We start from the raw sequence: 27,328 nt of genomic DNA, 5'->3' as shown, positions 1-27,328 counted from the left end.
ACGCCTGGTTCTTATCCTCTAACCCCTGCTCTCCTACAGCTGCCCATCGTCATGCTGGTGGCCTTCTCCATGTGCATCGTCTGTCTGCTCATGGCGGGTACGTTCCTCTCACTCACATCCTCTCAGTCAATTCAACCATAGCTGCAGGCACTTTGTGATGTATTGACCTAAACACTATTGACTAGTTGATGATGTGTACATTGATATGAACTACATATCTTTATTTAGCTATTGGATTATAAACACTTTTAAATACATTTCATCACCATGACCTGAATAAAATGAAATCTGAAAAGTGAAGAAACACCCAGCAGTACAGATCGCCTTCAAGTTCCCTGAGGTAAGATTGAAATGAAGCCGCTGACGTCACTTCTTCTTCTGCTGTGGGTTTACTGGCAGGCCGCAAACCACTTGACGGCGTATATACTGCCGCCCAAAGTCCCCGGAGTTGGGGACTGGCTTCAGTAGAAGCTGCTGGGAGTCCCAGCAGCTTCTACTGAAGCCTTCCCAGTAAATCTCCAGAACGCCCACACCTCCTCATCTCCACCGCTCCCATGTTTTCTTTTGTGTTGCCATAAGTTATTCTCTCTGCGTTGGTGCGCGAGGCTAATGCTAATGCTAATAATGCTAATGCCAGCAAATACAATGACGGCTTCACAAAACGTTTCAGAGTTTTACGGGGCGTGGTTTGCAATTCGCCCAGCCAATCGAAATTGGTACTTTTTCTCCCCAGGATAGTCCCACCTCTCGAGCAGGCACTAAACATGGGGGTAAAAGTTCTCGGAACTGAGTTCTCTTTTTGGTGTGAACGCAAAACTCCAGGCACTATCGGAACTAAACGGGAAAAGTACGGGTAAAAGTACTCCGGTGTGAACGCGCCTAAAGATTAAAGCTAGAATCTGATGTTTCCTGATCAGAAAGATGACTTTCAACTTAATGCCCTTGTGATTTTAAATAAGCGTTATTCAAGTGTTCAGACTGTGAAGTCAATTTACCTCATTTACAGAAGTGCCTTTCTCAATGGCAAAGTCTACAGGAAAATATATTTGTGGGCCCCATGACATCACGTGACGCACACGGAAGTTGCAATACCACAATTGGGTCTCTCAGAAAATGTGCTTTAACACCCGGAACACTTCCTGGGGTCTTCAGCTAAAGATATTTCCCTGATTGTGTTTTTGGTAAGCAGACTAACTGAGTGATTTGTCTCCCAGGCGACACATGGACAGAGACCCTGGCCTACGTGATGTTCTGGGGGGCTGCCAGCGCCATCACAGCCACCATCATCCTGTTTAACGGCCAAGACTTTGTGGACTCCCCTAAGCTGGTTCACAAGGAGAAGCTGGACTGACGGAGTGTGAGGAGTATCTGGGCTCAGCAGGTTCACATAGCTCTCAAAGCCCACCGTCTCCTGATCTGCTGCCTCCTTACGGCCCTCCAGACTTTCTCCTTCAGAACCTTTCTCTGCCGTTTGTCTCCAACATGTTTCCCTCCTGCAGTGGGACTGACACTCTCCTTCACTCAGCCCACATCTCTTACACTCCTCATACTGGGTCGTTACGTTGGTTTTGTCTGCGCTAGGTTTACAGTTTTGTCTTTCGGTCCACTCCAAAACTAATTATTTTAACACTACTCACAATTTTCTTATTTGTTTACGTTTCTTCGGTTTAAATCTGTACAAATGTCATAATAAGCGTTTTCAATTGTGCATAAGGACACCCATTTGAGGTTAAAGGTGTTTCAGTGATCCTAAGTTCATGTACAGTCAGGTGTTTGGAGCTACATGACGTCCGCAAACTCTACATACTAATGAATATGCGGTTGTCAGATGATCCAGTTTTAATATTGATTAGTGCATCTTTAAATGAATAATGATTTCTGAATGTCAATTAACTCCAGTCAGTCCCTCTCGGAGCACTTAAACATGATTGAAAAGTGTATGTGGTCTGTACCTGATGAGTCGATACAGAATGCCTGTTAGAGTTTTGAATGTAACAAGCCTTACCAACTTGCATATGAAGTATAATGTGCGACTAATACATGTTACTGGGGTGGACCGATGTCTTCCTGTCCAGCTAACATGGGACAGTATTTATTGTGATGTTGCACTTTGACATGTACTCCGCGTGTTGTTGTTCCAGACCCCTGCATCTCAGCGCACATCTTCTCTTTGTTCTGGGATGGGAATAGGTCTGGTTGGTCCATGTTCAGGTGCTTTTGTTACTGTGGAAGAAACATTTGTATACCTCTCTCTGCACGATTAACAGAGAACACCATGTGTTAATGGAAGCCACGTCAAAAGGTTCACCAACCGCCACCAGACAGACACTTTACATACAGTGGTTCTGCTGGCGGTGCCGTGATGACCCGTTTGTGTAGGCCGGACTGGAAGAGAGCTACCTTGCATTTGATTTTGGAACATTTAAAAAAATGTATATCTTTGGCAAACACACATTTATGATACACGTTTTGTTTAGCAGGATAATCTCCACATATTAACGCCACTTTGGGTTTTAAGTGTTAATGCAATAACTGGCCATAAGAACACTAGCGCGAGGCAATACACTAAATGACAGTCACATGAGTGCACTACATCACCTCTACGCTAGAGGTCGCTAATGTCCCCTGGGAGAGTGTTAAGCAGAGAACTGTCGACAGGTATTTACTGGTGTATTTTATATCATAGAACAAAACATGAAAATCTGGTCAGCTTGTGTTAACCACAGACCTTTTCTGAGATAACAATTTGAGGTAACCAAAAACGCAGACAAAAAAACGTACTTTGAGACAATTGAAGTGGAAGTGCTAAAATGGTGACACAGTTTTAGGATTCATCCTGTACCACACCAGACCTGTTTGAGTCTCGTAACAAATGGCCGATGCTAGCAGTCAGTCAAAGTTCTGGAACCAGGTCCAGTTGTTTCTAGAAACAAATGAGACTGCAGCGGGTTTTAGTGCAATATGTTTAGCTGTTTAAACCTTGGGTATGGCTCCATGCATCGCTGTGTAACATCACATTCTTCACATTGTGGCTTTAATCTACTGTTATCTCCACATATCCGATGTAGTGTTGTTATCGAGACTTAAATGTTTAATTATGTAGAGCTCAAATAAATGAAATTGGTATCTCAGAGTTTAGGCATATACGCATCAACATGGCTCTCCAATTGTTTGTTAATGTTTTCATGAATCAGTTTCCCAAATCCAGCCTTACATACCTGCCCGTCGGTGGACAGACATGTGGCTTCTGGTGTTACTATACATCCCTTTACCAACCACATGGTGGTCACACATGCAAGTGGCTAGCAGATCAGCATCACTCGCCAGGCAAAAGACCATTTGAAAATAAAAATGTCTCGAGGCAGTGGACAAAAAGTACATTTTGCTTTCGGGTCGACTGTGTAGTTAGAGAACTGATCACCATGCCTTTGTAGTCTGTGTGATCTCACATGGAAGCTGTGTGGTGTTGATGATGTGTTCAGGGTCCCTCCAAACATGTATTATCATACCAACGCTTAGTCCACGCCACACGGTGATATTCAGTCTATAGTCAAATGTTTAATTTACTCGTCATGCTAGCTTTTAAAGAGGTCATCTAATCTTGATCAGACATCTGTGTAGCGTGTGCAGTGTGGGTGAAACTGTCCTGGACATATCTTTGTAATTCCTGTACATTCAAAATGTATTTACAGATGTGATACGGCATCATTTGAGAGTGGTTTTATCTGGACATATAAAGTGTGTTTGGACATTGTATCATTATATTAATTAAAAGATGAATTAGTGTCCATCACACGGTTTGAAGGTTCAACATGTTATTGATTGGGTTTTGTGGCTGTGAGTTTTGTTTATTTTGTAAACAATATAATGGGGCCAATGACATAAAACCTGCTTCATGAAGGCGTTTTATGAGATGACTGGCAAACATTACTACAACGCGTTGTATTCATTTGGAACCAGGGGACACTAATGTCACTTTCAGTTGTTTCTGGGATTCTTTTTTAGCAGTTAGTTCTTCATGTAAGGAAATAATGAAATAAAAATATTCAGTCTAAACTGAGCAATTGAAATATCTGTTGGGTTTAAGGTATATGTCACACAGATATATTTGTACAGTTTGCAAGCCGTGTTGCAGTACAGCTGGTGTTGGTGTTTCTGTCTGAAGGATGCCCGTTAGTCATATATTAGGAACATTGGGATGGTATCGTTTTAAAGCCCTCAGTCACTGATTGACTTTCTGTCAGAACATGTCAATGATTTAGTGTTTGTGCTCTTCAGTGATCTGCTTCCAAAGCACGCTTCATCCCGTGCTTTCTGTCAATAAACTCCAGTGAAAAGACTTGACCTTAATGTCACCTTTACTTGTAATTGTATTGTGTAATACTGAAAAGTGTATACATCTTTGTGCATGAGTGTTTTCCATTTGACTTCTGATATAACATGAAGGATTCAGTATTTCCAAATCAGTATATATATATTTTTTGTGAACATTTACAAAAAATGTAGTTCCATGCTAAATGAAAAGAGACACACAAGGCAACAATTCATTAGTCTTTAGACGGGTTTCAAATATTTGCATAATGCTGTACAAAATATATTGTCAAGGTACCATAATATCTCAGGAGTACAAGAGTGTATAATTAAAGAGGGGAGAGTTTATAGTTATATGCTACTTCATAAATGAGTAGATGAACAGGAGCTGCATGTGCATGTTGAAAGAAGAAGCGGGAAATATCCATATGGTTATATTCTGCAACATTCTGCCCCACTGGCGCTTTCTTTCTTTCTTTTTAGCATCTTTTTAGCTTTTTTAGCAAAAATAAAGAATAATCACAAATAAAATACAGACAAATGTAACGTTGTAATCATTTTGGGAATAAAAATGAATATTGTGTTACAGACAAACCAAGTGAAGATGAAAAGGCATTTTTCATCAAAGATATCCGTTTTAAGTGTTTCAGTTTGCATTATTTTAATAGCATTTTTACAAAGACATTTTTTTAAAGGTTTATATTAAGTGGATCCTTCACATTGTAAAAACAATGTGCAGTGTTGAAAGTAATTAAGAACATTTACTCCAGTAGGCCTACTGTACTTTTACTTGTGTCAAGTACATTTGACAGCTAATATCTGATTACTTTTACTCAAGTAGGATTTGAAATGCTTACTTGTAACAAAGTGTTCCTACATTCATTGTTGTATTAAAGTACAGCGGATAAGCTCTCATAACAATTGTGCATTTTATGAGAAAAGCATGACATTTCTAGCATAGTTAGTGCATACCATAAGGTTTATTTTCAGATGTGGAGGGAAGTCAGATTTGACCTGTGAGGACCGTGAGAGGTCAAATCCAAGATGGCCGCCAGTCTCTTGGGTCAAATGTTCAAACACGCTTAATTTTGGAACCAAACATTGTAGAAAAACATTTAAGGTGTCATATCCAACTAAATTAGGGATGCCCAATCATTTAGTGATACTTTTGAGATCCCCAGAATTCAAGAAAATGTATTTAGGTGAAGATAAAGGTAGAAAATGACCAAAGATAAGCTGTCAATCAGTTGAAATTATATTGTGTGTGTGTGTGTGTGATATCAACTTATCAGCTAGATACATGACATCGAAGTAACAGTCAAATTCAAGATTCCCGCCAGTCCTCTGTGTTTAATGTCCACGTTTTTTAAAATGTTGCAACCAAACGATGTAGAAAATAATGTGTCATTTCCACCTAAATTGGGGATGCCCATTCATCTGATGATACTTTTGAGATCGCCAGAATTAAAGACAATTAATTTAGATCAAGGACAAGGTCAAATTACATTAAAAACGTTTGGATTCGACCTATGCAATATAGTGTATACATGTGCTTCAATTTTGAAACTATAGGGATAATAATACAAAATAATAGACCCATGGTGCTAGTATTTTAATGATGATAATAATACAGATCTAAATCTAACAGTCTCCAGAACAGAAACACACTTCAGTGCAGCTTTGGCACACTTGCATCGTCCAGTGCACCCTTTCTGGCAGCGACAGTGGATCAATTCATGGCACGATTTTGATGCTTCAGGTAGAGTGGTCCAAAGTGGCTTCCACCCAGTTGTTTCCTCTGTCCAGCCCCAGTCAGACGGCTCTGGCATCTCTGGATCCAGGACCAATGCCTGGTTCCAACAGTTGGCCTGGTAGCAAGTGCGCTTGATGTGCTGCTTCAGTGCTGCCTGGGTTGGAGGAATGTTCTCTAGAGATCTAGACTTCTGTGTGAAGAGCTGTTTCCTGGCATCATTCACCTCCATGCTCTCACTGGTTCGGTCGTACATCAGCACCACAAATCGCTCCAGCAGTAACATTGATCCTTCACTGACCTCACTTGGCATGCATAGGAGTTCATTGAAAGCACCAGTCACCTCTGGGAAAGACTTCCACGTTTCCCAGGCAGTCTTCTTCCCGCCAGTGAAGGCAGAGACGGTGTCACACCCGGTGAAAGCGTGAAGAACTGGGAGAGTCAGACACTTTGTTGGATTCATTGTGGCAACAATTTCATGAACAGCTATGTTGTGAAAGCTTGATCCAACACCAAAGGCAACCCACAGCTCATCAGGAGCTATTTTGCTGAATGAAGCCACAGCCAGTACCACCACTGTACGTATGGTCACCTTCTTACACCCCTTTTGCACAGCATCTGCCACATGCAGAAGTAGACGAGTGTCGGCCTCTTTTTGAGAACACGCGGCAAGGCAGGCTAAGTAAGACTCAGCAGGAGAGCAGAGGACTCCACTTCCATCTGTTGCATACAGTTCCTTGCCCTCTGCGAGAGGAAGATGAACAACTCTGCGAGACAGGAAAGCAAACAAGTCGGTTTTGTTCTCATTGCATCGAAGAAAGTCCTTCCAGTTCTTTGGCATCACAGTAGAAGGAGCCACCCTTTTCCTGATGCCCTTTCCCCTCTTTTGTCTGGTTGAGGCTTTCAGGCTGGCAGGTAGGTATACATCCCAGACAAGGTCAATGCTGCTGCTTTTCTCAAGTTGTGCAAACACTCCATCTCCATACTCTTGACATTTTCTTGATGTTTCAGGATTTAACATTTGAACCACAGCTGCACCATCGAAAAATTGTTGCATCAGCCATAGGTACACTACTGTTTTCAAGCAGATCTGATTCTAGGCAGCGAAGTAGATCTGCTTTAACCCCAATCCGAATTTTGCCTCCAGTTGACAGAGCTGGTGGGGATCCCTGGTTTTAATGGTAGAAGAAATTGTCGATGTCTCCATCTCGTGTTTGACAGGAGATGTACTTACTTATTGTAAGTCGCTTTGGATAAAAGCGTCAGCTAAATGCAATGTAATGTAATGTACAGCCTCGAAAAGAGACCACAGTCACTCCTCAGTGCTGCAAGCTGTGCCTTTTGTTTCAACTTCATCTTGACCGGTGGCCTACTGAACAGTGGCAACTTGGTCTTTGGAAGTGTTTGTGTGACAGGTGTTGTACACTGTTCTAGCCTCTCTTTCACAAACGTGGTGTACTGCTCCTCACCAAGGGTCTCGATCCTTCTCACAGTTTCAGCCACTTTGATGTCCATGATGTCCCTTGTGTCCATGACTAGTAAATCTTGGCTGTGTTCTAGGAATGGATTTCCCATCTCTTCCAGCACTGTCACAAGTGCTTTAACTTCCTTCAGAAATGCTGCTTGTACGCCAGGTTGCTGGTCGTGATGACGTTGCCCAGTGTCACTAGCACTATGCTGTTGCTCAAACTCTGTAGTGATCCTGGACATTTCTGGCCCTGCTACCATCCAGTGTCTAAGTGCACCTGGATTGGCAGTCAGTCCAATAGCCCCACCAGAACCTTTCACCATTGCATTGTTCTGCTCATGGCACTGGTCGAGTGCCATGGCAGAGAACTTGTTGCTGGTTTTGTGCACCACAAAATGTCCAGACTTGAATTCTGCTAGGACATGTGGATGTTTTTCAGCGAGAGTCATCATGTCACGGATGTGTACGGAAATCCATCTGGAGTAGTGTGTGTGATCTAGGGCAAACATCCAGGGCATGATCTGTGTCAGGGATTCCACATACAGCTGGAAGTTACCTTCACGAAGTGACCTGATGTACCGCAGCAAGAGAAGCTCCAATGACAGGGTCTTTAGCCAGTAGTCAAAGTGGACACTGGCCTTTGTTCGCTGTATGCACCACTCCTCAAACGGCGGACTATCAGGTTGCATGGCATTAGAGTCATCAGGTGTGCAGTCTTCACTGTAAGCTTGTTGGAGGAGTGTATAAAGGCTTGCAGCTGTGAGCTGGTGTGCATGGCGGGTCTTGGTGACATGGTTGGCATGTATGAAGGAATTTGCTTTTCCGGAACTTGCAATGTCAGCCTGTACCAGGATGTTCGTCCAGCCACTGTCTTCCAGCCAGTCTCCCAGCAACTTCAACATGGCCATCTCAATGTGTAGACCATCGAACATGATCACAAAGTGATCCTCTCCATAAGTGGCTGGCCAGGTCCACTGGACTTTCTTAGCAAGAGCATACAGTGGTTGGTCAGCTGCAAGGACAGGAATCTGACCAGGGTTCACATGCTGAACTGCTGCCTTGACGATGTCCATGGAGTGAGGTATCATTGCCACTGAGTGTGCATTGTCAAGAAACAAAGGCAATAGTGCGGTTATTGCTGCAGGTGGGATGACAGCTTGGTGCGCATCAGCGTGGTAGGCAGACCACGATATCCAGCCATCCATGGTGGACTTTTCAACAGCTGTCTTGACTTTGCTGAGCCATGCATACATATCTTCTTTGGCAGCTGCAGCAGTCAGGAGGTTGGGAGGTCTCACAGAGGGCCCAGCTATTGTAACTGAACGAGAGAGTAATGTCAAATGACAGTACAATTGACCAATCATATCTTCCCTCTAAATGGGTGGGTGTTATTATCGCAGACTTTATGACAAGTTCCGCCCGCTGTGAAACTTTTCTTGTTTCCATAACAACAACAACTTCCTGTCAACAGGAGTTATTTTGTTAACTCGCCTTCAAAATTCCAAATTACACTTAAGACATACAACTGCAACGAAAGTAACAAACACAATGCAATATCCTTTTCAATTTCAAAGAACACAAATAGGGTTATTTACAGGTGTTGTTTTGTGTGGTAGTGGGTCGCTTTCATTGATGCGTTTTGCACCCCCGGGCCGTGGTTTTGATATTCCGCTGAAGTATACGCTGTGACGTAATAACTCGAGGGAAGGGGTGGGGGTCAGAGGGCCTAGGTATAAAAGTCACGGCTCGCCACTGTACACAATACATAACTGTGCCACATCTGCCACACACACACACACACACACACACACACACACACACACACACACACACACACACACACACACACACACACACACACACACACACACACACACACACACACACAAAATAAATAATTTGCAAATTTGAAAATTTCAACTGATTGACAGCTTATTTTTGGTCAATTTCTACCTTTATCTTCACCTAAATGCATTTTCTTGAATTCTGGCGATCTCAAAAGTATCACCAAATGATTGGGCATCCCTAATTTAGTTGGATATGACACCTTAAATGTTGTTCTACAATGTTTGGTTCCAAAATTAAGCGTGTTTGAACATTTGACCCGAGAGACTGGCGGCCATCTTGGATTTGACTTCTCACGGTCCTCACAGGTCAAATCTGACATCTGAAAATAAACCTTATGGTATGCACTAACTATGCTAGAAATGTCATGCTTTTCTCATAAAATGCACAATTGTTGTGCTTATCCGCTGTACTATTAGTACTTTTAGAAATTGTGTACCTTTGTTTAACTGCTTTCTTTCTCAGACCAGTAAACAGTACACACAGCGCTAACTGTTGACGCAAAAACGTAACCACTAACCAGGACGTTGGAGTGACGTCAGCACGTACTGTTGTTGTACTTCCTGCTTCACTTCTCTGCTGCGTAATTTAGCATGTGCAGCGCTGACTTCTGCTGCTTTATTTAAAACTCTCAGTAATTTCACATTATAATATTAACATCTTCGGCGGCAGGATGAGCACGTTATGGATGGGGAACGTGAGTACTTTACAACTTTATACTACGGTTAATAATTTAATGTGACCACAGTGTTAGCTAAGTTACGTACGCTGTATGTATGTGATACAACAAAACTCCTTTAAGAAAACCAGCAGATCATATCGCTTGTTTGTGGATTAACCCCTTGTATGAGGAGCTGGGCTAAGGTTAGGGTTTAGTGTTGGTTAACCGCTCACACTAACTTAATGCAACACGTAGCTCTCAGCAGAAAGGCCCACCGGGACTAATGTCATGTTAATGGAGTCTGCTATCAGCTACATGAGGGAGGGAGGGGGATTTGTTATTATGTTTCAAAAATAGGTTACCAGAGACACTGTTTTAAACCCTCAATCTGATATTGTGTGGATGTAGAAAAATCTATGAAAATGTATTTCTTTTTTAAACTCTAATTTATGAAGCAAATATTTCAGAATAAAAGCTTTGTATTATCAAATGAAGGGAATTTCTCTGTGGACAATTTAAGAACGACTTTTATTTTTAACAGGAAGTTATTGTTACTTTTTTAATGTCTGACATATATATATACAGATATAGACAGTTAAACTGTAACAATGTTGCCGCTTTGATGTCAGTATTACAATTGCAATTATTATGACCAATTTTACAGTCACGATAATGGAGCAAATTATAGCAATTCTCATTATCAGGAAAACTAAAGTAAATAATTATGGTTTGTTTAAAAAAATAATGCATAGAATCTGTGCCTGCTTTCAAGTCCGTAGAATACATGTATATGATTTAATATCCCTGCAGCTCCACAATACTTTTTTTTAACACATTTATTTCAACAAATAACCATGGCCACGACATGTTTCACCAGTTTAAGTGACCTTAATGGATCTCCTAACTTCTTTAATGTTTCCCTGCGGCTGTGTAGCTGGAGACCTACATGGATGAGAAGTTCATCACCAGATCGTTCTCCACCATGGGGGAGCAGGTGGTGAACGTGCGCATCATACGCAACAAGATGACTGGGTAAGAAATACATCTGTAGCAGTTGTCAGTTTTGGACGCGTTCTACTCTGACGTTAAACAGTGTGTCTTCACCCAGGGGGGCTCTGGGGTACTGCTTTGTGGAGATGACGGATGAGGCCACGGCTGAGCGGTGTCTCCGCAAAATCAACGGGAAAGCCTTACCGGGAGCCAATCCGGTATGTAGAGTGATCACACAGTAGCGATGCTGAGACTCCTGAGAAATGGCATTGTAGTCATTAATATTTCTCTCTCACAGCCCACAAGATTCAAGCTAAACCGAGCCACCTTTGGGAAACAGGAGAGTGGGTGAGTTATAAAGCAGGAAATCAAAGATGACCTATTTTTCAAAATGATTCCTTCTCTCGTTGACAAAACCTGACTCTGTTTTCCCTCGCGTTGCAGTCAGATGTATTCTCTGTTTGTTGGAGATCTGACTCCCGAAGTGGATGATGGGATGCTCTATGAGTACTTTTACAACCGCTACCCTTCCTGTCGGGGAGGAAAGGTGGTGCTGGATAGCATGGGCAACTCCAAGTGAGTATTAACATATCCCCACGCTATATGGAGAAGATGTGTGTTTATCCCAGGCTTGAAACTTCTTCCAATGGAGTAAACTAGTTCTTTAAAAAAGTCTAACATTTGATACACTCAAGATTCCTTCTACAAGCCAATGATAACTTGATCCGTCCTTCCAATTAAGGTAACGTGCATCTTGGGCTGTCATTATTTATTTAAAGTGGACCTATCATGCTATATTTGAATAATATATTGTAGGGCCATACCCAGGGCATGACATTAAGGATTGTGGGAGATGGCCCTGTGGGCCATCTAAGCTAATTTACAGATGGCCCTGAGTCCAATAGAGATGGCCCTGAAAAATGCGCGCGGACGAAATGACTCACGAAAGGTTTGGGGACCTGCAGGTCTTAGATGCTGTCTGGTGCATTCTCTAGAATTATAAGATGAACCACCACGATATTATATTGTACAATTTCAATTTTATTCTTAATTTCACTTCTTCTTGTTTGTGTTTGCTGATTCAACGACTCAATGGCCCTCTGTCTGTCAGAGGGCCACTGACTGGGGTTGAAGATGGAACATTTTGAAGAGACACTCCCTTTCTGGAGATCTTGGAATCTTTTCTCCAGGTGCTTGATGAGCACATCTGCAAACACATACAAAATGTCAAATTATAATCCCTGTCTCTGGACCACCATAAAAAAATCATTTATATCATAACAAATGTGAAATTATATTCCTGTCTCTGGACCACCATAAACAAATTATTTATTAAAACATGTTATGCCCATATTTACTTTTGAAGAAAAAATATTGAATATTTACTTTGAAGAAAATATTATTGGGCACATACCTATGACTTTGATTATCTTTTTTCGGGGGGGGGGCTGCGCTGCAGCTCAGTCGTTCTCTTCTTTCCAGGTTGTTCACCTTGCTTTGGTGGACTAAGAAACATTGTAATACACTCTGACTTTAAATTATTTGATCATTATGTATTCAGCATCAGAATCCGTAACAAACTGAAATTCCCGCGAAAATGTGGTTGCATTCGATTCATTGTCCGGGTAGTATTCAGTTGCGCCACTTATGTGACAGACAAGAAGAGTCAACTCTAATGTCTAACACTTAATGTGGAGAAAGAGATGTCCTGTATGGGTTGATTGTGCGTTGATCTGTTGGTAATGCCTCAGGGTTCCGGTGGGCATGTAAACAAATGCATAATGCTGCGCTATACTTTGTGGCCTCACCCAGTTGCATAGCGACGCTTATTGTTTAGGTGTCTTTTAATAAGCAGGTAGTCATATCATTAGCTAGAACTAGCTGGATCTGATCGATATGGACATAAACGCGAGTGAAGTCTAATCTGACGGGAGAGAGAGATCACCTGCTGCTGCTGACGAGTCGACACGCAGCTCTGCATAACCACATGCAGCGGTGAGCGGAACAAAACACACACTTCAGGTTAGAATATCACACGTAGCTATTTTAATTACCTCTCAAACTACCTAAACTAGTTATAGATGTGTTTAGTTTTACTGTCGGGTCACTCATTACTGGATCCGCGAGCTGCATGATACTGGCATAATAGATTGCCCGATCGGGCAACCAGCAAGTGAGGCTTCATTGCCTGAGCTAAATGCTAGATGGCCCGGGGCCATCCTTAATGTCGAGCCCTGGCCATACCTATATAAAACATGTCTGTGAAGTTTTTTTTCAAAATACCAAACAGATCATACATTTTAGCCATGCCTCATTTCGCTCTATTTGCTCTATTCCAGCCCTGTTTTTGCAAAGGCTGATTCTGTGAAAAGTCTTCTTTGCTGCTTTTGTGGCAGACTACAGCACCACCCACAGGCCTGGCATATGTACTACAGCGTCTCCAGCGCTTTCGAGCGGTCTCTCATTCCCCTGATAGGTAGAGAGTTGCCCATATAGGCGGAGCACCCCTTTTCTGATGTCAGAAAAATTCAAATCTGTATCAGATCCATTGCAGCCCCGTTTTTAGAGATTTGGGTATGGAGGAAAAGAGAGAGGGTTGTGTTTCTGACACTTGGTGAGTTCCCTGACACACCGGGGACACTTATTCATGTTTAAAAGACGTACAAAAGTGCATTTTGCATGATAGGTCCCCTTTAAGGCTAGGACTAATAGTTTCCTCTTGAGTTATTTGTGGAGCTGCTGAGAGCAACCGAGGAATAGAGAAAACGTATAAAGGCCCAACACACCAATCTGACAAAAGAACACATCCCGACGGACCCGACTGTTGTGTCGCCTCACGTCACCTGCGTCTTGGCCAACAGTCGCACTGGAACACACCGCAAAGACTTCAGCCGACGGCCAAGTAGCACGTATGAACTGCGCATGCGTGAGTGGCAATAACTCTCCTTACCAGCAGGCGGCGGTAGTGTGTATTCGTCATTCAAAAGAGGCAACAACCGGAAGACAGGGTGTTTCTCAATGTCGAGGACGCTTCCTTGGTAGGACATGTCTTCCGAGTCACTTCCGTCATAAGCGAGGCAAGAATCCTCCTAGCCTCAGAAAACGAAGAATGGTGGAACAGGCTAGCAGATGTGCCTCATATGCGAGGCCCCGCCTTAAATGGAGCGCGATTTCCGCAAAAGATTTGGGAAATTGGTCCGTGCGCAAAGCATTGTGGGGATTTTAAGACCGCGGAGGATACACATGTGTAGCCTCGAAATTTCCCGCAATGAAGGACGCCGGGCTCGGTTGAATTCCAAGGAGCCTGGACATTGGAACAGTCCTTCGGCGGGACTTGATGACGTAGTATCCTTGAAATAGTGGCTCTGGAGCCTTCCCTGACATTGAGAAACACCCACAGAATGCGTGATAACCGAGAGAAGAAGAACAGACTGCGTGATATAAACAAACATCAAATAGCGTGTGCGTTCCATTTTCACTCTACAGCGAGAAGCTCACGGGGCTTTCCAGAACCTGTGGCGAGAGCTGGAGTTCAATGAAATCTCAGATTTGCCTTCTTAATAGTTTGTTTGGGTCCCTCACTTCCGTTTCGCTTCTCATGCACGGATTCGCTAGCTGAACAGCCAATCAGAGTGATTTCTTTAGCCGACAGCCTTTTGAATCGGCGGCGGAAGGTGTCGGCACGACCGAAAAGACACGATGGGGCGGGTAGTAGGACGTCAGCACGCTCATCGGCGGCCAGACATCTTCCGACGGCCGAAATCGGCTTGCTGTGTAAGGACCTTAAGAGGGGATCTTAACAATTATAAGGTTAACTATTAGTGATTTCACAAAATATGCTGCTGCCAGCCCTTACTTCTACATTGGGTTTTAAATGTATAATCATCTCATTATAAATGTTGTTAATATTACATTTGGACAGAAAAGAAGCATACCTCATTTGTATATACTAATGATAATAATAGTGCACATTTAAAAGCCTTTAACTCTAATTCATGAAGTCAAGCAACTCGGGTCATCTGCACTGTCCTCGAAATATTTCCAAAATAAAAGCCTGGTGTAAACAAATGACTGGAATCTGTCAACAGAAAACAGCAGGAGGACTTTTGTCTTCAAACAGAAAGTTTGTACTTTTTCACGTCAGACCTTTTTTAAAGATATTTAAACTGGAGCAATGTTGCTTCTTCGATGTCAATATACTGTCAAAAGACCATTTCCCCCGTCTCACTGTGCCTGTGTGCGCAGGGGCTGTGGCTTCGTGCAGTTCCCAGACGAGCGGCTGCAGAAGCGGGCGCTGGACGAGTGTCAGGGCGCGGTGGGCCTGGGCTCCAAGCCTCTGAGACTCAGCCTGGCTGCCAACAAGTGAGTCCTCGCAGCTTTAGATCCAATCATCAGTCACATAACGGGTGAAGTATAACAGTGTGCCCCTCCCTCTTGAGTTTAAGGAACCGGCAGCAGCAGCAGCAGTCAGAGCCACGCTCAGGCTACACCACAGCGTACAGGAACGGCTACGACCAGTACAGCCAGTACCAGCAGCAGGCCTACCCCGGGTACTACCCCTCCTGGGGGTACGACCCCAACGCAGCAGCAGGGTATGGCTACAACTACCAGCAGTATGACTACTCGCAGTACACCCCCACCCAGGTGAGCTCTCTCTGTTAAACAGCCGTCACATCTCACTGATCACAGACTGACTCCATCTAACGTGTTCTCTTTTCAGGAGACCGAACCTGTTCCGGACGATGGCATTGAAGGTTGGTGTTAGGGTTTTATTATTGTGACAGTTTGATTTTTTATGTATTTATTATATTAGTTTTAATATTTATTTATCTTTGATGTATTAGTTTATTTAACAGGGACCGTTCACATTAAAAGACATTTCTGTAAATGCCCCAGAATTGGTCATTAGGCTATTTTTCATCGGTAGTCCCTGGACATATTCCAAAGTCACCCGTAAAACGAATTGTCTTTTTAACATAGCATGCAAAAACATGCAACATAGAGGATCACTGTAAATGGTGATAAAAACAATAAAACAATATTACAGAGCATGACGATGGCTCGATGGCAGGTTAAAGCAGCACAGAACTACACAGGACTGTTCAGTGCTTGTTGATCATTGTAAATCTAAACATCTTTACTGCTTGAATTAGAATATTTCAAGTAGTATTTTTGACGACAGCAAATAAAAATAACACTCAATACAAGGTCCATAAGTGATTTGGGGGCAGTCATAATAAACAAATCTTTAATTTAATTTGTTTTAATGTTTTTTATATGCTTGTGTGAGTCTATTGTTTAGTCACTAAATCTGATGTAACCCCCCCCCCTCTGTGCTGCAGACCCCAGCCCGGAGCTGGACGTGGTCGAGGCCAACAGGAAGTTCATGGAGCTGAGTGAGGAGCTGTACGACGCCCTGATCGAGTGTCACTGGCAGCCTGCAGACGTCTCCACAGACGAGGACTACACCCCCCCCTCCCTGCCGGAGCCCATCTACTGCTGAACACCCCCTCCTCTCTGGACTGTACACCTGCACAGTTTTCTTTCCAGTGACTGCTGAAATGTGGATGGATCTTTGTTTTAAGGACATTCAACAACATTTGTGTGTATCCACAGATCACAGCGAATCCAAACTATGTTTAAGTCTTATTTCCAACATTGTCTCACGATGTTAGCACAGGAACACGTCTGGTGACGTAACAGGCAGCGTCTTGGAAACTAAAAGGACATCACTATAAACCAAATGTAAATATCAGACAAGAATGGCCTCCTTGATGTTGCTCCACAACAGGTTGACCTCATGCAGGTTGGTGTTGAAGCTGTTCTTTTGGGCCCTAGGTATAATACATGTTCTCTCTAATGTACCCTTATTAAAGCTCACATTTGTAGAACTCGGTGTTCTTTTAAATTATTCTGAAGTACGCTTTTGTTTGTAGAAAAAATGAAATGATGAATTCTGAAACATGCTGTCTGTTCATTACATCCCCACTGGATCCATGTGTCTGCATGCCGAGTCATCACAGGCAGACAGGTCCAAAACACCTCCTATCAGGGAACTGCACGAGTTCAGGAGAGTTCTAATGGAACATCTTAAGAAGAGTAAACTGGATCAGAGACTTCCCACGGCTTTATTACTCACTTTTAGATGAAAGCTCGTCCATCATGTTTAATAAGGAAATCTGTTATGTTCACAAAATAAGTGAATACTGTCCCAGTCATTGTTAGTGCAGCCAATCAGAGGCCTCCCTGCCTGTTTCACAGCAACCCATATGATCGGATGGCTATAGCTGTGTATGCTTCCATTTCCACTCAGCGTAGGTTTGCAAACAACTGTCCATCCAAATGGAACAAAGATGTCTCCTGTACATGCAGTCAATTATGAGCGACCAGATCAATATATCAAGAGGATGTTTCTGAGATGGCTAGTTGTACATATGAGTGGTCACAATGCTTCTCATTTTTCAAGGATGGCCATTTCTAACTTTTTCTCCATCGGCTGAGCTATACTTTGTGTCAGGGATGCAGTGGCCTATGACAGAAGGATAGGTTGTGCACACTGAGCCCTTAAGACGTCAGTACTATGCCTTAAACAAAGTACATGTGGAACTGTCTAAAGCTGCGTTCAGCCTGACTGCAGCCCTCATCCACTTGAGAGCGGTCTGAAAGAGTTGTTACTTCAATCGGGTTTAACAGTGGATTAAAGTACATGGCAACTGGTCCCTGCTATCTGCATCACTGATGTGCAGGGATGGGAGGGTCGCTTATATCCACAAATCAATTTATTTATTTTAATGTATGCAATGGTGTTATTAAATGATGTAGAAAACAATAGATTCAAACAAAGATGAATGTAACTTTAATGGTAAATGCCTAACACTGTAATAACACCTGCCTCTCACTAGGTGGAGACAAACAGCCATGACTGTCCCTTTGGACTTACTGTAGTTGTATCCATGGACAACAAGATACTATAATAATAATACATTTATTTTGGGGGGCGCCTTTCAAAACACCCAAGGACACCTTACAGGGTTACAGATGTACAATTTACATTTACAATTTTACCTTACAAATTAAAACAGTGGATTTAGTGAAGTATTAAGACAAGACAAACAACAGGAAATGGACCACAAAAGGACACAAAAGGACACCGGGTACAGATTATAGAGAAAAGGCCAGTTTGAACAGGTGGGTTTTGAGTTGGGATTTGAATGTTGTTATGGAATCAGACTGTCGGATGTGTCGTGGCAGGGAGTTCCAGAGTCTGGGAGCCGAGCAGCTGAAAGCTCGAGCACCCATGGTTTTGAGGCGATATCTTGGGACGGTGAGAAGTCCTACGGACGAAGAGCGGAGGGTGCGGGAGGGGGTGTACTCCTGAAGGAGGTCAGTGATGTAGATGGGGGCAAGGTTATGGAGAGCTTTATATATGAGTAGAAGGTTTTTGGAGTGAATACGGTAGCGTACAGGAAGCCAGTGTAGCTGAGTGAGCATGGGGGTGATGTGGTCGGATGAGTTGGTGCGGGTGATGATCCGGGCAGCAGAGTTCTGGATTATTTGCAGTCTATTGAGGAGTTTGATGGGAAGGCCAGTCAGAAGTGCATTGCAGTAATCAATCTGGGATGTGACGAATGAGTGGACCAGGATTTCAGTGCTGGGTTGGGACAGAGATGAGCGGAGTCTGGAGATGTTCCGAAGATGAAAGAAAGCGGTGCGGGTGATGTTTTTTACGTGTGGTGCGAATGAGAGGGAGCCGTCCAGAATGACACCGAGGCTTTTCACTTGGCCAGCGAATGGTATGGGGAAGCCGTCGATGATGATGTTTGGTGCTGGGGTGATATGTGAATTGGTGAGGGTGGATTTGGAGCCGATGAGCAGGGCCTCAGTTTTGCTACCGTTAAGCTTCAGGAGGTTCCTGCTCATCCAGCTCCTGATGTCCTCAATGCAGGTGGTGAGGCAGGTTGGGGGCAGGGCAGTGGTGGGTTTGGAGGAAATGTAGACCTGTGTGTCGTCGGTGTAGCAGTGAAAATTAACCTCATGGTGACGGAGGATTTTGCACAGGGGGAGGAGATATATGATGAATAGGAGTGGACCCAGTACTGACCCCTGGGGGACACCCAGTGAAATAGCACTTTCTTGTGACTTGTGATTACCGAGTTGTACAAACTGTTGTCTGTCAGTGAGGTATGATGAGAACCAGAAGAGTGCAACACCAGTGATCCCAATGCCAGCCAGGCGGTCCAGGAGTAGTGGGTGAGAGATGGTATCGAATGCAGCGCTGAGGTCAAGGAGGATGAGGATGGTGAGAAGTCCGGAGTCAGCTGCACGGAGGAGGTCGTTGGTGATTTTAACAAGGGCTGTTTCAGTACTGTGTTTTTGGCGGAAACCAGATTGGAAGGATTCATGGAGGTTGTTTGTGTCAAGATGGGACTGAAGCTGTGCGGCAACCACCCTCTCAAGGGTCTTGGAAATGAAAGGTAGGTTGGAGATGGACCTGTAGTGGTTTAGATCGGCTGGGTCAGTACCGGGTTTTTTGAGGATGGGAGTGATTGCAGCCAGTTTGAGGGAGGTGGGTACAATTCCAGAGGTGAGGGAGGAGTTCATTATGTCAGTGATCATGGGTGTTATGGCTGGTAGGCAAGCCTTGACCAGGGTGGTGGGAAGAGGATCAAGCTGACAGGTGGTGGTTTTAGCTTTACGGATGAGCTCTGAGATGGTGTATTCCGATGCTGGGGTGAAGATGGAGAGGGAGCTGATGAGTGGTGGACCAGTGGTCAACATCCAGGGTGGATCACTTGAGGAGGTGCATGCTGAGGCCAGCTCTAGGTGAATGGTGTTCATTTTGGAGTGAAAAAATTGCAGAAAGTCAGTACATTGGTCAATGGAGATATCTGGAGGGAGGGTTTGAGGAGGCTGAAGTAGGTGGCTGACTGTGGAGAAAATAGCTGACTATAGCTGACCTATGAGATTACACACAGTTAGTGAAGATGTTGAAATGCTCAAAAGTTTAAGTTCTTCACACAGAGAGTATAGCTGTTTATTAGGTTTAGTTGAATACAATTAACCCAATATAGTTATATGAAATCATGAATAAAGGGTTTACTGTCTGTGTGGACAGGACTAGAGTCAGGTGCATGAGTCACCAATGTGCTGAAGGCACTTCATATGTTTTAGTTGTGTGAATGTGCAACTTGGAGAGATCTTACGAAATATGAATTTTTGAAATGCTTATTCCAGAGTATTGTATTAGCAATAAAGAAGAGAGAAACTTGACAAACATTCAAAATATGGAGAAGAAAACCGTCATACATTTTCTTTTGATCAGGCCTGTTTCTAGAATCCCTGGGAACATTCACATTACTTAAAAAAGTTCTTAAGGCCCCCTCAACTGGGACACCTTCGTTTAACCTTCGTGATGCAGCTGTTCCCTGCTCCACCCTCTGGCCCTCAGGTGGTGATGCAGCTGTTCCCTGCTCCACCCTCTGGCCCTCAGGTGGTGATGCAGCTGTTCCCTGCTCCACCCTCTGGTCCTCAGGTGGTGATGCAGCTGTTCCCTGCTCCACCCTCTGGCCCACAGGTGGTGATGCAGCTGTTCCCTGCTCCACCCTCTGGTCCTCAGGTGGTGATGCAGCTGTTCCCTGCTCCACCCTCTGGTCCTCAGGTGGTGATGCAGCTGTTCCCTGCTCCACCCTCAGGCCCTCAGGTGGTGATGCAGCTGTTCCCTGCTCCACCCTCTGGCCCTCAGGTGGTGATGCAGCTGTTCCCTGCTCCACCCTCAGGCCCTCAGGTGGTGATGCAGCTGTTCCCTGCTCCACCCTCTGGTCCTCAGGTGGTGATGCAGCTGTTCCCTGCTCCACCCTCTGGCCCACAGGTGGTGATGCAGCTGTTCCCTGCTCCACCCTCTGGTCCTCAGGTGGTGATGCAGCTGTTCCCTGCTCCACCCTCTGGTCCTCAGGTGGTGATGCAGCTGTTCCCTGCTCCACCCTCTGGCCCTCAGGTGGTGATGCAGCTGTTCCCTGCTCCACCCTCTGGCCCTCAGGTGGTGATGCAGCTGTTCCCTGCTCCACCCTCAGGCCCTCAGGTGGTGATGCAGCTGTTCCCTGCTCCACCCTCTGGCCCTCAGGTGGAGATGCAGCTGTTCCCTGCTCCACCCTCTGGCCCTCAGGTGGAGATGCAGCTGTTCCCTGCTCCACCCTCAGGCCCTCAGGTGGTGATGCAGGTGGTGATGCACCCTAGCTTGACTACGGTGATACCATCTATAGATTTGCCTGTCCCACTGTTTTGGCCAAACCTGACCCACTCTACCACGCTGCACTGCTTTATCAGATGCACCCTATAGAACTCATCATTTCAAACTGTATAGTCTAACTGGATGGTCCTCACTTACTATGCGTAGGATGCAGCATTGGTTTTGCAACACGATCAAGGTATATGCTGCTGCCATATCATCAGGGACGGTGTTCAGTCACCCCCTGACGAAACGGTTTCTGCAAGGGGTACGAAGACTCAGACCGGTGTCACGCGCACTGGCGCCTCAGTGGGATTTGGCTTTGGTGTTACGAGCACTAAGCAAAGCCCCATTTGAACCTTTAGAGCAGGTTCCCCTCAACATGTCATCAGCCAAAGTAGTAATGCTTTTGGCTCTAACGTCGGCGAAAAGGGTGAGTGATTTATCGGCTCTCTCTTTGTGGCCCCGTCATGCCTCCGGATCCAGGGGGATGGCAGTTCGGCTGTGTTACGTCCTAACCCAGCCTTTATGCCAAAGGTCATCACAAGCTCTTTTAGATCAAGAGTGATCACCCTGGACAGGTTTTTTCCGCCTCCTCATAAATCGGAGGAAGAAGCCACGTCTCATCTCCTCTGCCCGGTGCGCGCGCTGGCCTGCTATGTGGCGCGCACGGCGGCATGGCGCCGTTCTCAGCGTCTGTTTGTGCAGTATAGAGAGCGCTCGATCGGGCAACCTCTGTCGGCACAACAGCTGTCACACTGGCTGTGTGAGGCGGTCTCACAGGCATATGTCTCCTCGGGGGTGGGTCCCCGGAGAATATCAAAGCGCACTCCACCAGAGGAATTTCCTCCTCCACGGCGTTGCACGGAGGAATGTCAGTGGAAGACATTTGCACGGCTGCATCTTGGTCTTCCCCCTGTTCATTTATTCAATTTTATTTGAGGGAGGTCTCCCATTCCTCTCTGACGCACTCTGTACTGGGTGTCCTGTCGGAGTGAGTGACGTCAGGGATCCAGCTGTGCGCCTCTCTCCTGCCTCTCGGCACACAGAGAGCGGCCCTTTTCCCCTCGTATGAGAGGGATGTTCCTTTTTACTCTGACGCACTTTGTACGGAGTGCCTGATTAGAGTGAGTGACGTCAGGGATCCAGCTGGGCGCTCTCCTACCTGTCTGACACGCAGAGAGCTGCTGTTCCCCCTCTATGATCGCAGGATAAGGTGGGACCTTCGTCTCTACTTCTCACAGCGGTCGGTATTTATTGTTCCCAGCCTTCACCCCGTCAGGAAGATAGGCATGTTTGCTATGTTCCAGGGACGGGGAGGTGCCATTACGCATGGCACAACAGGCAGGGGGTGTTATTGAGCAGGTGTGTCTGTGCTTCTAGTGCCGCGCGGACCCAGTGGGGCGCAGACTACATCATGCTTCGCCCTTAACCCAATAGCGATAGCCTTAGAGGGCGAAGCCATATACGAAATAGAACTGGGGTTACCTAACTGTAACCCAGCTTCTATGAGTAAATGGCGCAGCCCTCTAAGTGCTGGGCCCCACTGGCTCTACGAATAGCTGAAGAACAGTTATATTGTATCGGAGCAGATTGCCAGGCCCCCTTCCTACTTATACCGGAAGGAGGCCCGAGGTTGGGGCCCACCTTGCGAGTGGGCGTGGACTACAAGTGTTTCAGTGCTGCGCGGGGGCGCAGAGGGATAACCCAATAGCCTTAGAGGGCTGCGCCATTTACTCATAGAAGCTGGGTTACAGTAGGTAACCTCAGTTATGTTCTCTGTATTTTATATGTTTGTGTTATGTGCAGAGATGGGGTCGTTACTAAAAAAAAGTAATATATTACATATTACATATTACTTTAAAAAAAGTAATATATTACACTACTTCGTTACTCTCTACATAAAGTAATTCGTTACTTTACTCGTTACTTTACTCGCAGGGCCGGCCCGCCCCTCCCTGCAGGCAGATCACGCAGACTGCTAAAGTTTCAAATGTTCTCTTTAGTTCAGTTTCCATTGTCGCATAAGACTGATCCAGATAGCTCCTGAATGTTTTCATATCTGACCGTGGCTGTCCTCTGTCTCCTGCTATCTGACCATGGCTGTCCTCTGTCTCCTGCTATCTGACCATGGCTGTCCTCTGTCTCCTGCTATCTGACCATGGCTGTCCTCTGTCTCCTGTTATCTGTATATTTTGCGCAGTCTATCTCTGCTCACGCTGTTGCGTCAGCGTGTTCTCCTGCGTGTTGGCCATGTGTTGCACTGGAGCCAGACTGGAGCACACCGCAAAGACTTCAGCCGAGCATGTACGAACTGCGCATGCGTAAGTGGCAATAACTCTCCTTACCAGCAGACGGCGGTAGTGTGTATTCGTCATTCAAAACAGGCAACAACCGGAAAACAGAGAAGAAGAACAGACTACGTGTGTGATATAAATAAACAACAGCTATGTGCGTTAGCTTCACCTTAGCATGTGTTCTTTGCAGGTGTTTGTTGAAGTTTGATTATGACTGATTTTAGAAAGTAACGAAGTAACGCGTGTCGGGGCAATGTTAGTAACTGTAGTGTGATTACTGAATTATAAAAGTAGCCCATTACACTACTCCGTTACTGAAAAAGTAATATTATTACAGTACACCCAACTCTGGTTATGTGTTATGTGTTATGTGTAACGTTGCTGCCTTCTTGGCCAGGTCAGCATTGCAAATGAGATTTTGTCTCAATGCTTTTATCTGGTTAAATAAAGGTTAAATAAAAAAGTTAACTACATTGTGCCAAAGGAACAGTGGTTGGAGGACATAACTAAATGTATATCCCCCCCACCAGAGGCATGGACACTGGACACTTATTTATGTATATAGTTCGGTGTATAGTTTGATATTTATTTATATATATATGATATGTATATATTTTATTAAGTTTATGATAATGTTTATTTTATGTTAAAACTCATTTAGAGTGTTATTTTGTTATACTGCACCTTACTTACTTTTAAGGGTTGTTTTACATTTTATTAAGTTGAACTACTTTAAAATAAAGGTTTGGTTCTATCAAGTACGTGACTGTCCAATAATTGAGTGGAGTGCTATGTTTAGAATTTCTATAGGTTTTCTCTTTGTTTGTTAAAAGAAATTATAACTTATAACACCAATATCTTCTTAGTTCATATTCAATGTAATGGTTACATTTAAGTACAGCACACAAACCATGAGCTTCAATACAGGTCCATATTGGTTACTTCAAAACTATCCCTGATAAAGATATAATAATAATTGTATGTAATAAACTTGAAAGAAGTAGATTTATTAGAAATATATAATATTTAATAGAAATGTGTTAATAGTTAACTGCATAACACAAGGGTTATTAGTCAACAAACGCATACTTTGTTGGTCTTTATTAAAGTACTTCTGTATATAAATACTTTTACATGCTACAGAAGGGAAACAGGGAGCAACTATGTGGCTTGTATCTTGGATTATATGTTTAATTCATGGATGTTTAAAGCTCATATTTGTCTAATATTAGTTTACTTTTCATAATGAAGTATGATGCTGCGCTGTCAGTACACTTGTCCCTGTTTGTGATTGGTCAAATGTAGCTAACCTCACCCCTTTCACGTGAACGCGCTCTCAGCTGGAGAGAGAAACCCTGGCTTGATTTACCGAGTTGATAACCAGCGCCGTAGGACCGCTTAGCGAGATCTCGTTTGTTAGGGTTAGTTAAGATAACTCAAACATATCCAAGGTCTGTTGAATTGGCTTCGTAGTACAGGGCACTGGTGGCTGCATAGCAGCGCTTATGTCAAAGACACAAACATTATACCTTATATTTTTATTTAACCAGGATGCAGTTACACAAATATTTGGGAGATGCGAACATCTGAACAAGCTGATGAAGATTCGCTCTGGGATTATTGGCATCTCTAACAATGCCAATGCCAGACAGAGTTTTTTCATGGTCACACCAGAACTTTCACGTCTGTCGAAAGAGTTCAAGAGTCAATTTGACATGGAAGCTGACAGAACCACAGAGCACCATGAGCTTGGGCCAAGTGCAGTCAAGAGGGCACATGGTACAATCGACAAGATCAAGGCAGCCATACTCAGTCATGGAAACCCCTTTACCACTGAAGGTGACAAGCTGTACAATGTAATCACACTTGCCTACATCCCAGTAGTAGTACAGGCTAAGTAGACTTAGCCTGTACTGATATGTGTCAGTGCAGTAGCCAGTGCCAGAACGACGATGATTCCCATGCCGTGATGGATGAAAGTGTTGATGATGATAGTGATGATGATGCATAGCTGTGTATACATTTAGATGTCTAATGAAGAAGGTTGCTTCTTTACTGTGGTCACAACATGTGCATGTCATGATGATACTGAAGTTCACAATGTTAGACTCAGTTTAATCAGTTAATGTCAATTATCTATTAAGTCCTCAATAAAAGTTATGTTAACATGCAATTTAGTGAGTTCTACCTACTTATTGTTGGCACCATTGAATTCCTTGATCCTGAAAATGTGGGTTTAGCAGTTCAAATCAATGTTCTAGCTTATTTAGAAGTCAAGATATTACAAAACCTACATTTTACGGTGGCCATTTTGGAAATTCCAATATGGCCACCATATAAACACCTGGGCAAATGGAAACATGGATTTTCTGAATCCTTATATAATATCCTTTCCAAAAATGTGTAGTATTGCAAATCCCCACAAAAATCCCACAAAAGTATATAGTGAATCTGACTATATCCAGGCTTCGAGTAGACCACCTCCTCGAGTGGACTGAGTGGAATCCCGAAGACTCAGTTCATCATTAGACGTGTTTGTGTAAAGACATCTGTGCCCAAATTTAAACGAAGGTGTCCCAATAGAGGGGGCCTTATGAACTTTTAAATAATGTGGATATAAATGCCTGTCTCATTAAGGGCAGAAGGAGACTGTGGAGCTCCCTCAGACCAACGTTAGCCTTTGGTGAAGAGAGGATTTCAATGAAGACTGCAGTCTCTTTACACAATAGACTTTTCGCCTGAACAGGGACTTGAACCCTGGACCCTCAGATTAAAAGTCTGATGCTCTACCGTCTGAGCTATCCAGGCTTCAAAAAGACCACCTCCTGGAGGAACTGTTCATGTGAGTTCCAACCGGATTGGAATCCCAAAGACCCTGATTTTCATGTAGCATTTGAGATAATGACAGATTATCATTAGACATGTCTGTGTCAGGAACTGATCAAGTGAGTCCCAAACTGAGTGGAATCCCGTAGACTAAGTTTATCATTATACCTGTTTGTATAACAGATATCTGTGGCTAAGTTTAAATGAAGATATCCCAATAAAGAGGGCCTTAAGAACTTTTAAAGTAACATGGAAGTTCCCAGGGATTCAAGTTACAAACAGGCTTGACCAAATGCCTGTCTCCTTAAGGCAAGGCAAGGCAAGTTTATTTATATAGCACTTTTCAACACAAAGCAATTCAAAGTGCTTTACAAAAAATGAAGGACATTAAGAAAATGGCATTTAAAATAAACATTAAAAGAAAAAATACATGGATAAAAGTTACAGTGCAGTCTAAGATATGAATAGTTCAATTAAAAGCAGCGACAAAAAGAAAAGTCTTCAGTCTGGATTTAAAGTAGTCAGAGTTGCAGCGGACCTGCAGGTTTCTGGGAGTTTGTTCCAGATATTTGGAGCATAATAACTGAACGCTGCTTCTCCATGTTTAGTTCTGACTCTGGGGACAGAAAGCTGACCAGTCCCTGAAGACCTGAGAGATCTGGATGGTTCATAGTTTAGCAGGAGGTCAGAAATGTATTTTGGGCCTAAACCATTCAGTGCTTTATAAACCAGCAGCAGTATTTTGAAATCTATTCGTGGACACACAGGAAGCCAGTGTAAAGACTTGAGAACAGGAGTGATGTGATCCACTTTCTTAGTGTTAGTGAGGACTCGAGCAGCGGCGTTCTGAATCAGCTGCAGCTTCCGAATAGATTTTTTAGTGAGACCTGTGAAGACTGTAGTGGACATTTTTATTATATCATTCTTATTATATCCTTCATATGCTTAAACCAAA

General features: G+C 43.9%; 2 protein-coding genes and 1 non-coding gene across 5 annotated transcripts in view; 2 read left to right on the top strand and 1 right to left on the bottom strand.

Moving 5' to 3' along the window:
- Positions 1-4,339, top strand: part of sacm1la (SAC1 like phosphatidylinositide phosphatase a) — a 36,826-nt gene extending 32,487 nt beyond the window's left edge. The window contains exons 17-18 of the mRNA XM_034094949.1: positions 40-97; positions 1,215-4,339. Coding sequence (XP_033950840.1) covers positions 40-97; positions 1,215-1,351 — 195 coding nt within the window. The 3' untranslated portion in view covers positions 1,352-4,339. The remainder of the gene's footprint in view (positions 1-39; positions 98-1,214) is intronic.
- Positions 4,340-9,919: 5,580 nt separating this feature from the next.
- LOC117455045 (tRNA selenocysteine 1-associated protein 1-like) lies at positions 9,920-16,916 on the top strand. Of its 3 annotated transcripts, none has more exons than XM_034094398.2 (9): positions 9,920-10,071; positions 10,970-11,067; positions 11,144-11,243; positions 11,324-11,373; positions 11,470-11,601; positions 15,271-15,387; positions 15,465-15,669; positions 15,746-15,779; positions 16,368-16,916. In XM_034094398.2, exons 1-9 carry the CDS (start codon positions 10,048-10,050, stop codon positions 16,526-16,528), a joined length of 921 nt encoding a protein of 306 aa, XP_033950289.1. In that variant the 5' UTR covers positions 9,920-10,047; the 3' UTR covers positions 16,529-16,916. The 3 variants fall into 3 exon arrangements, with proteins under 3 accessions (XP_033950289.1, XP_033950287.1, XP_033950288.1); XM_034094396.2 differs by having other exon boundaries at positions 11,129-11,243; XM_034094397.2 differs by having other exon boundaries at positions 9,921-10,071; positions 11,129-11,243; positions 15,471-15,669.
- Positions 16,917-26,282: 9,366 nt separating this feature from the next.
- Positions 26,283-26,355, bottom strand: trnak-uuu (transfer RNA lysine (anticodon UUU)). Its single transcript has one exon. It is a non-coding gene; the product is annotated as a tRNA-Lys (tRNA).
- Between the last annotated feature and the right edge of the window lie 973 nt (positions 26,356-27,328).

The sequence above is a fragment of the Pseudochaenichthys georgianus genome, chromosome 11, assembly GCF_902827115.2.
Source record: "Pseudochaenichthys georgianus chromosome 11, fPseGeo1.2, whole genome shotgun sequence".
NCBI lineage: Eukaryota > Metazoa > Chordata > Actinopteri > Perciformes > Channichthyidae > Pseudochaenichthys > Pseudochaenichthys georgianus.
This window is presented reverse-complemented; position numbering and strand designations above follow the sequence as displayed.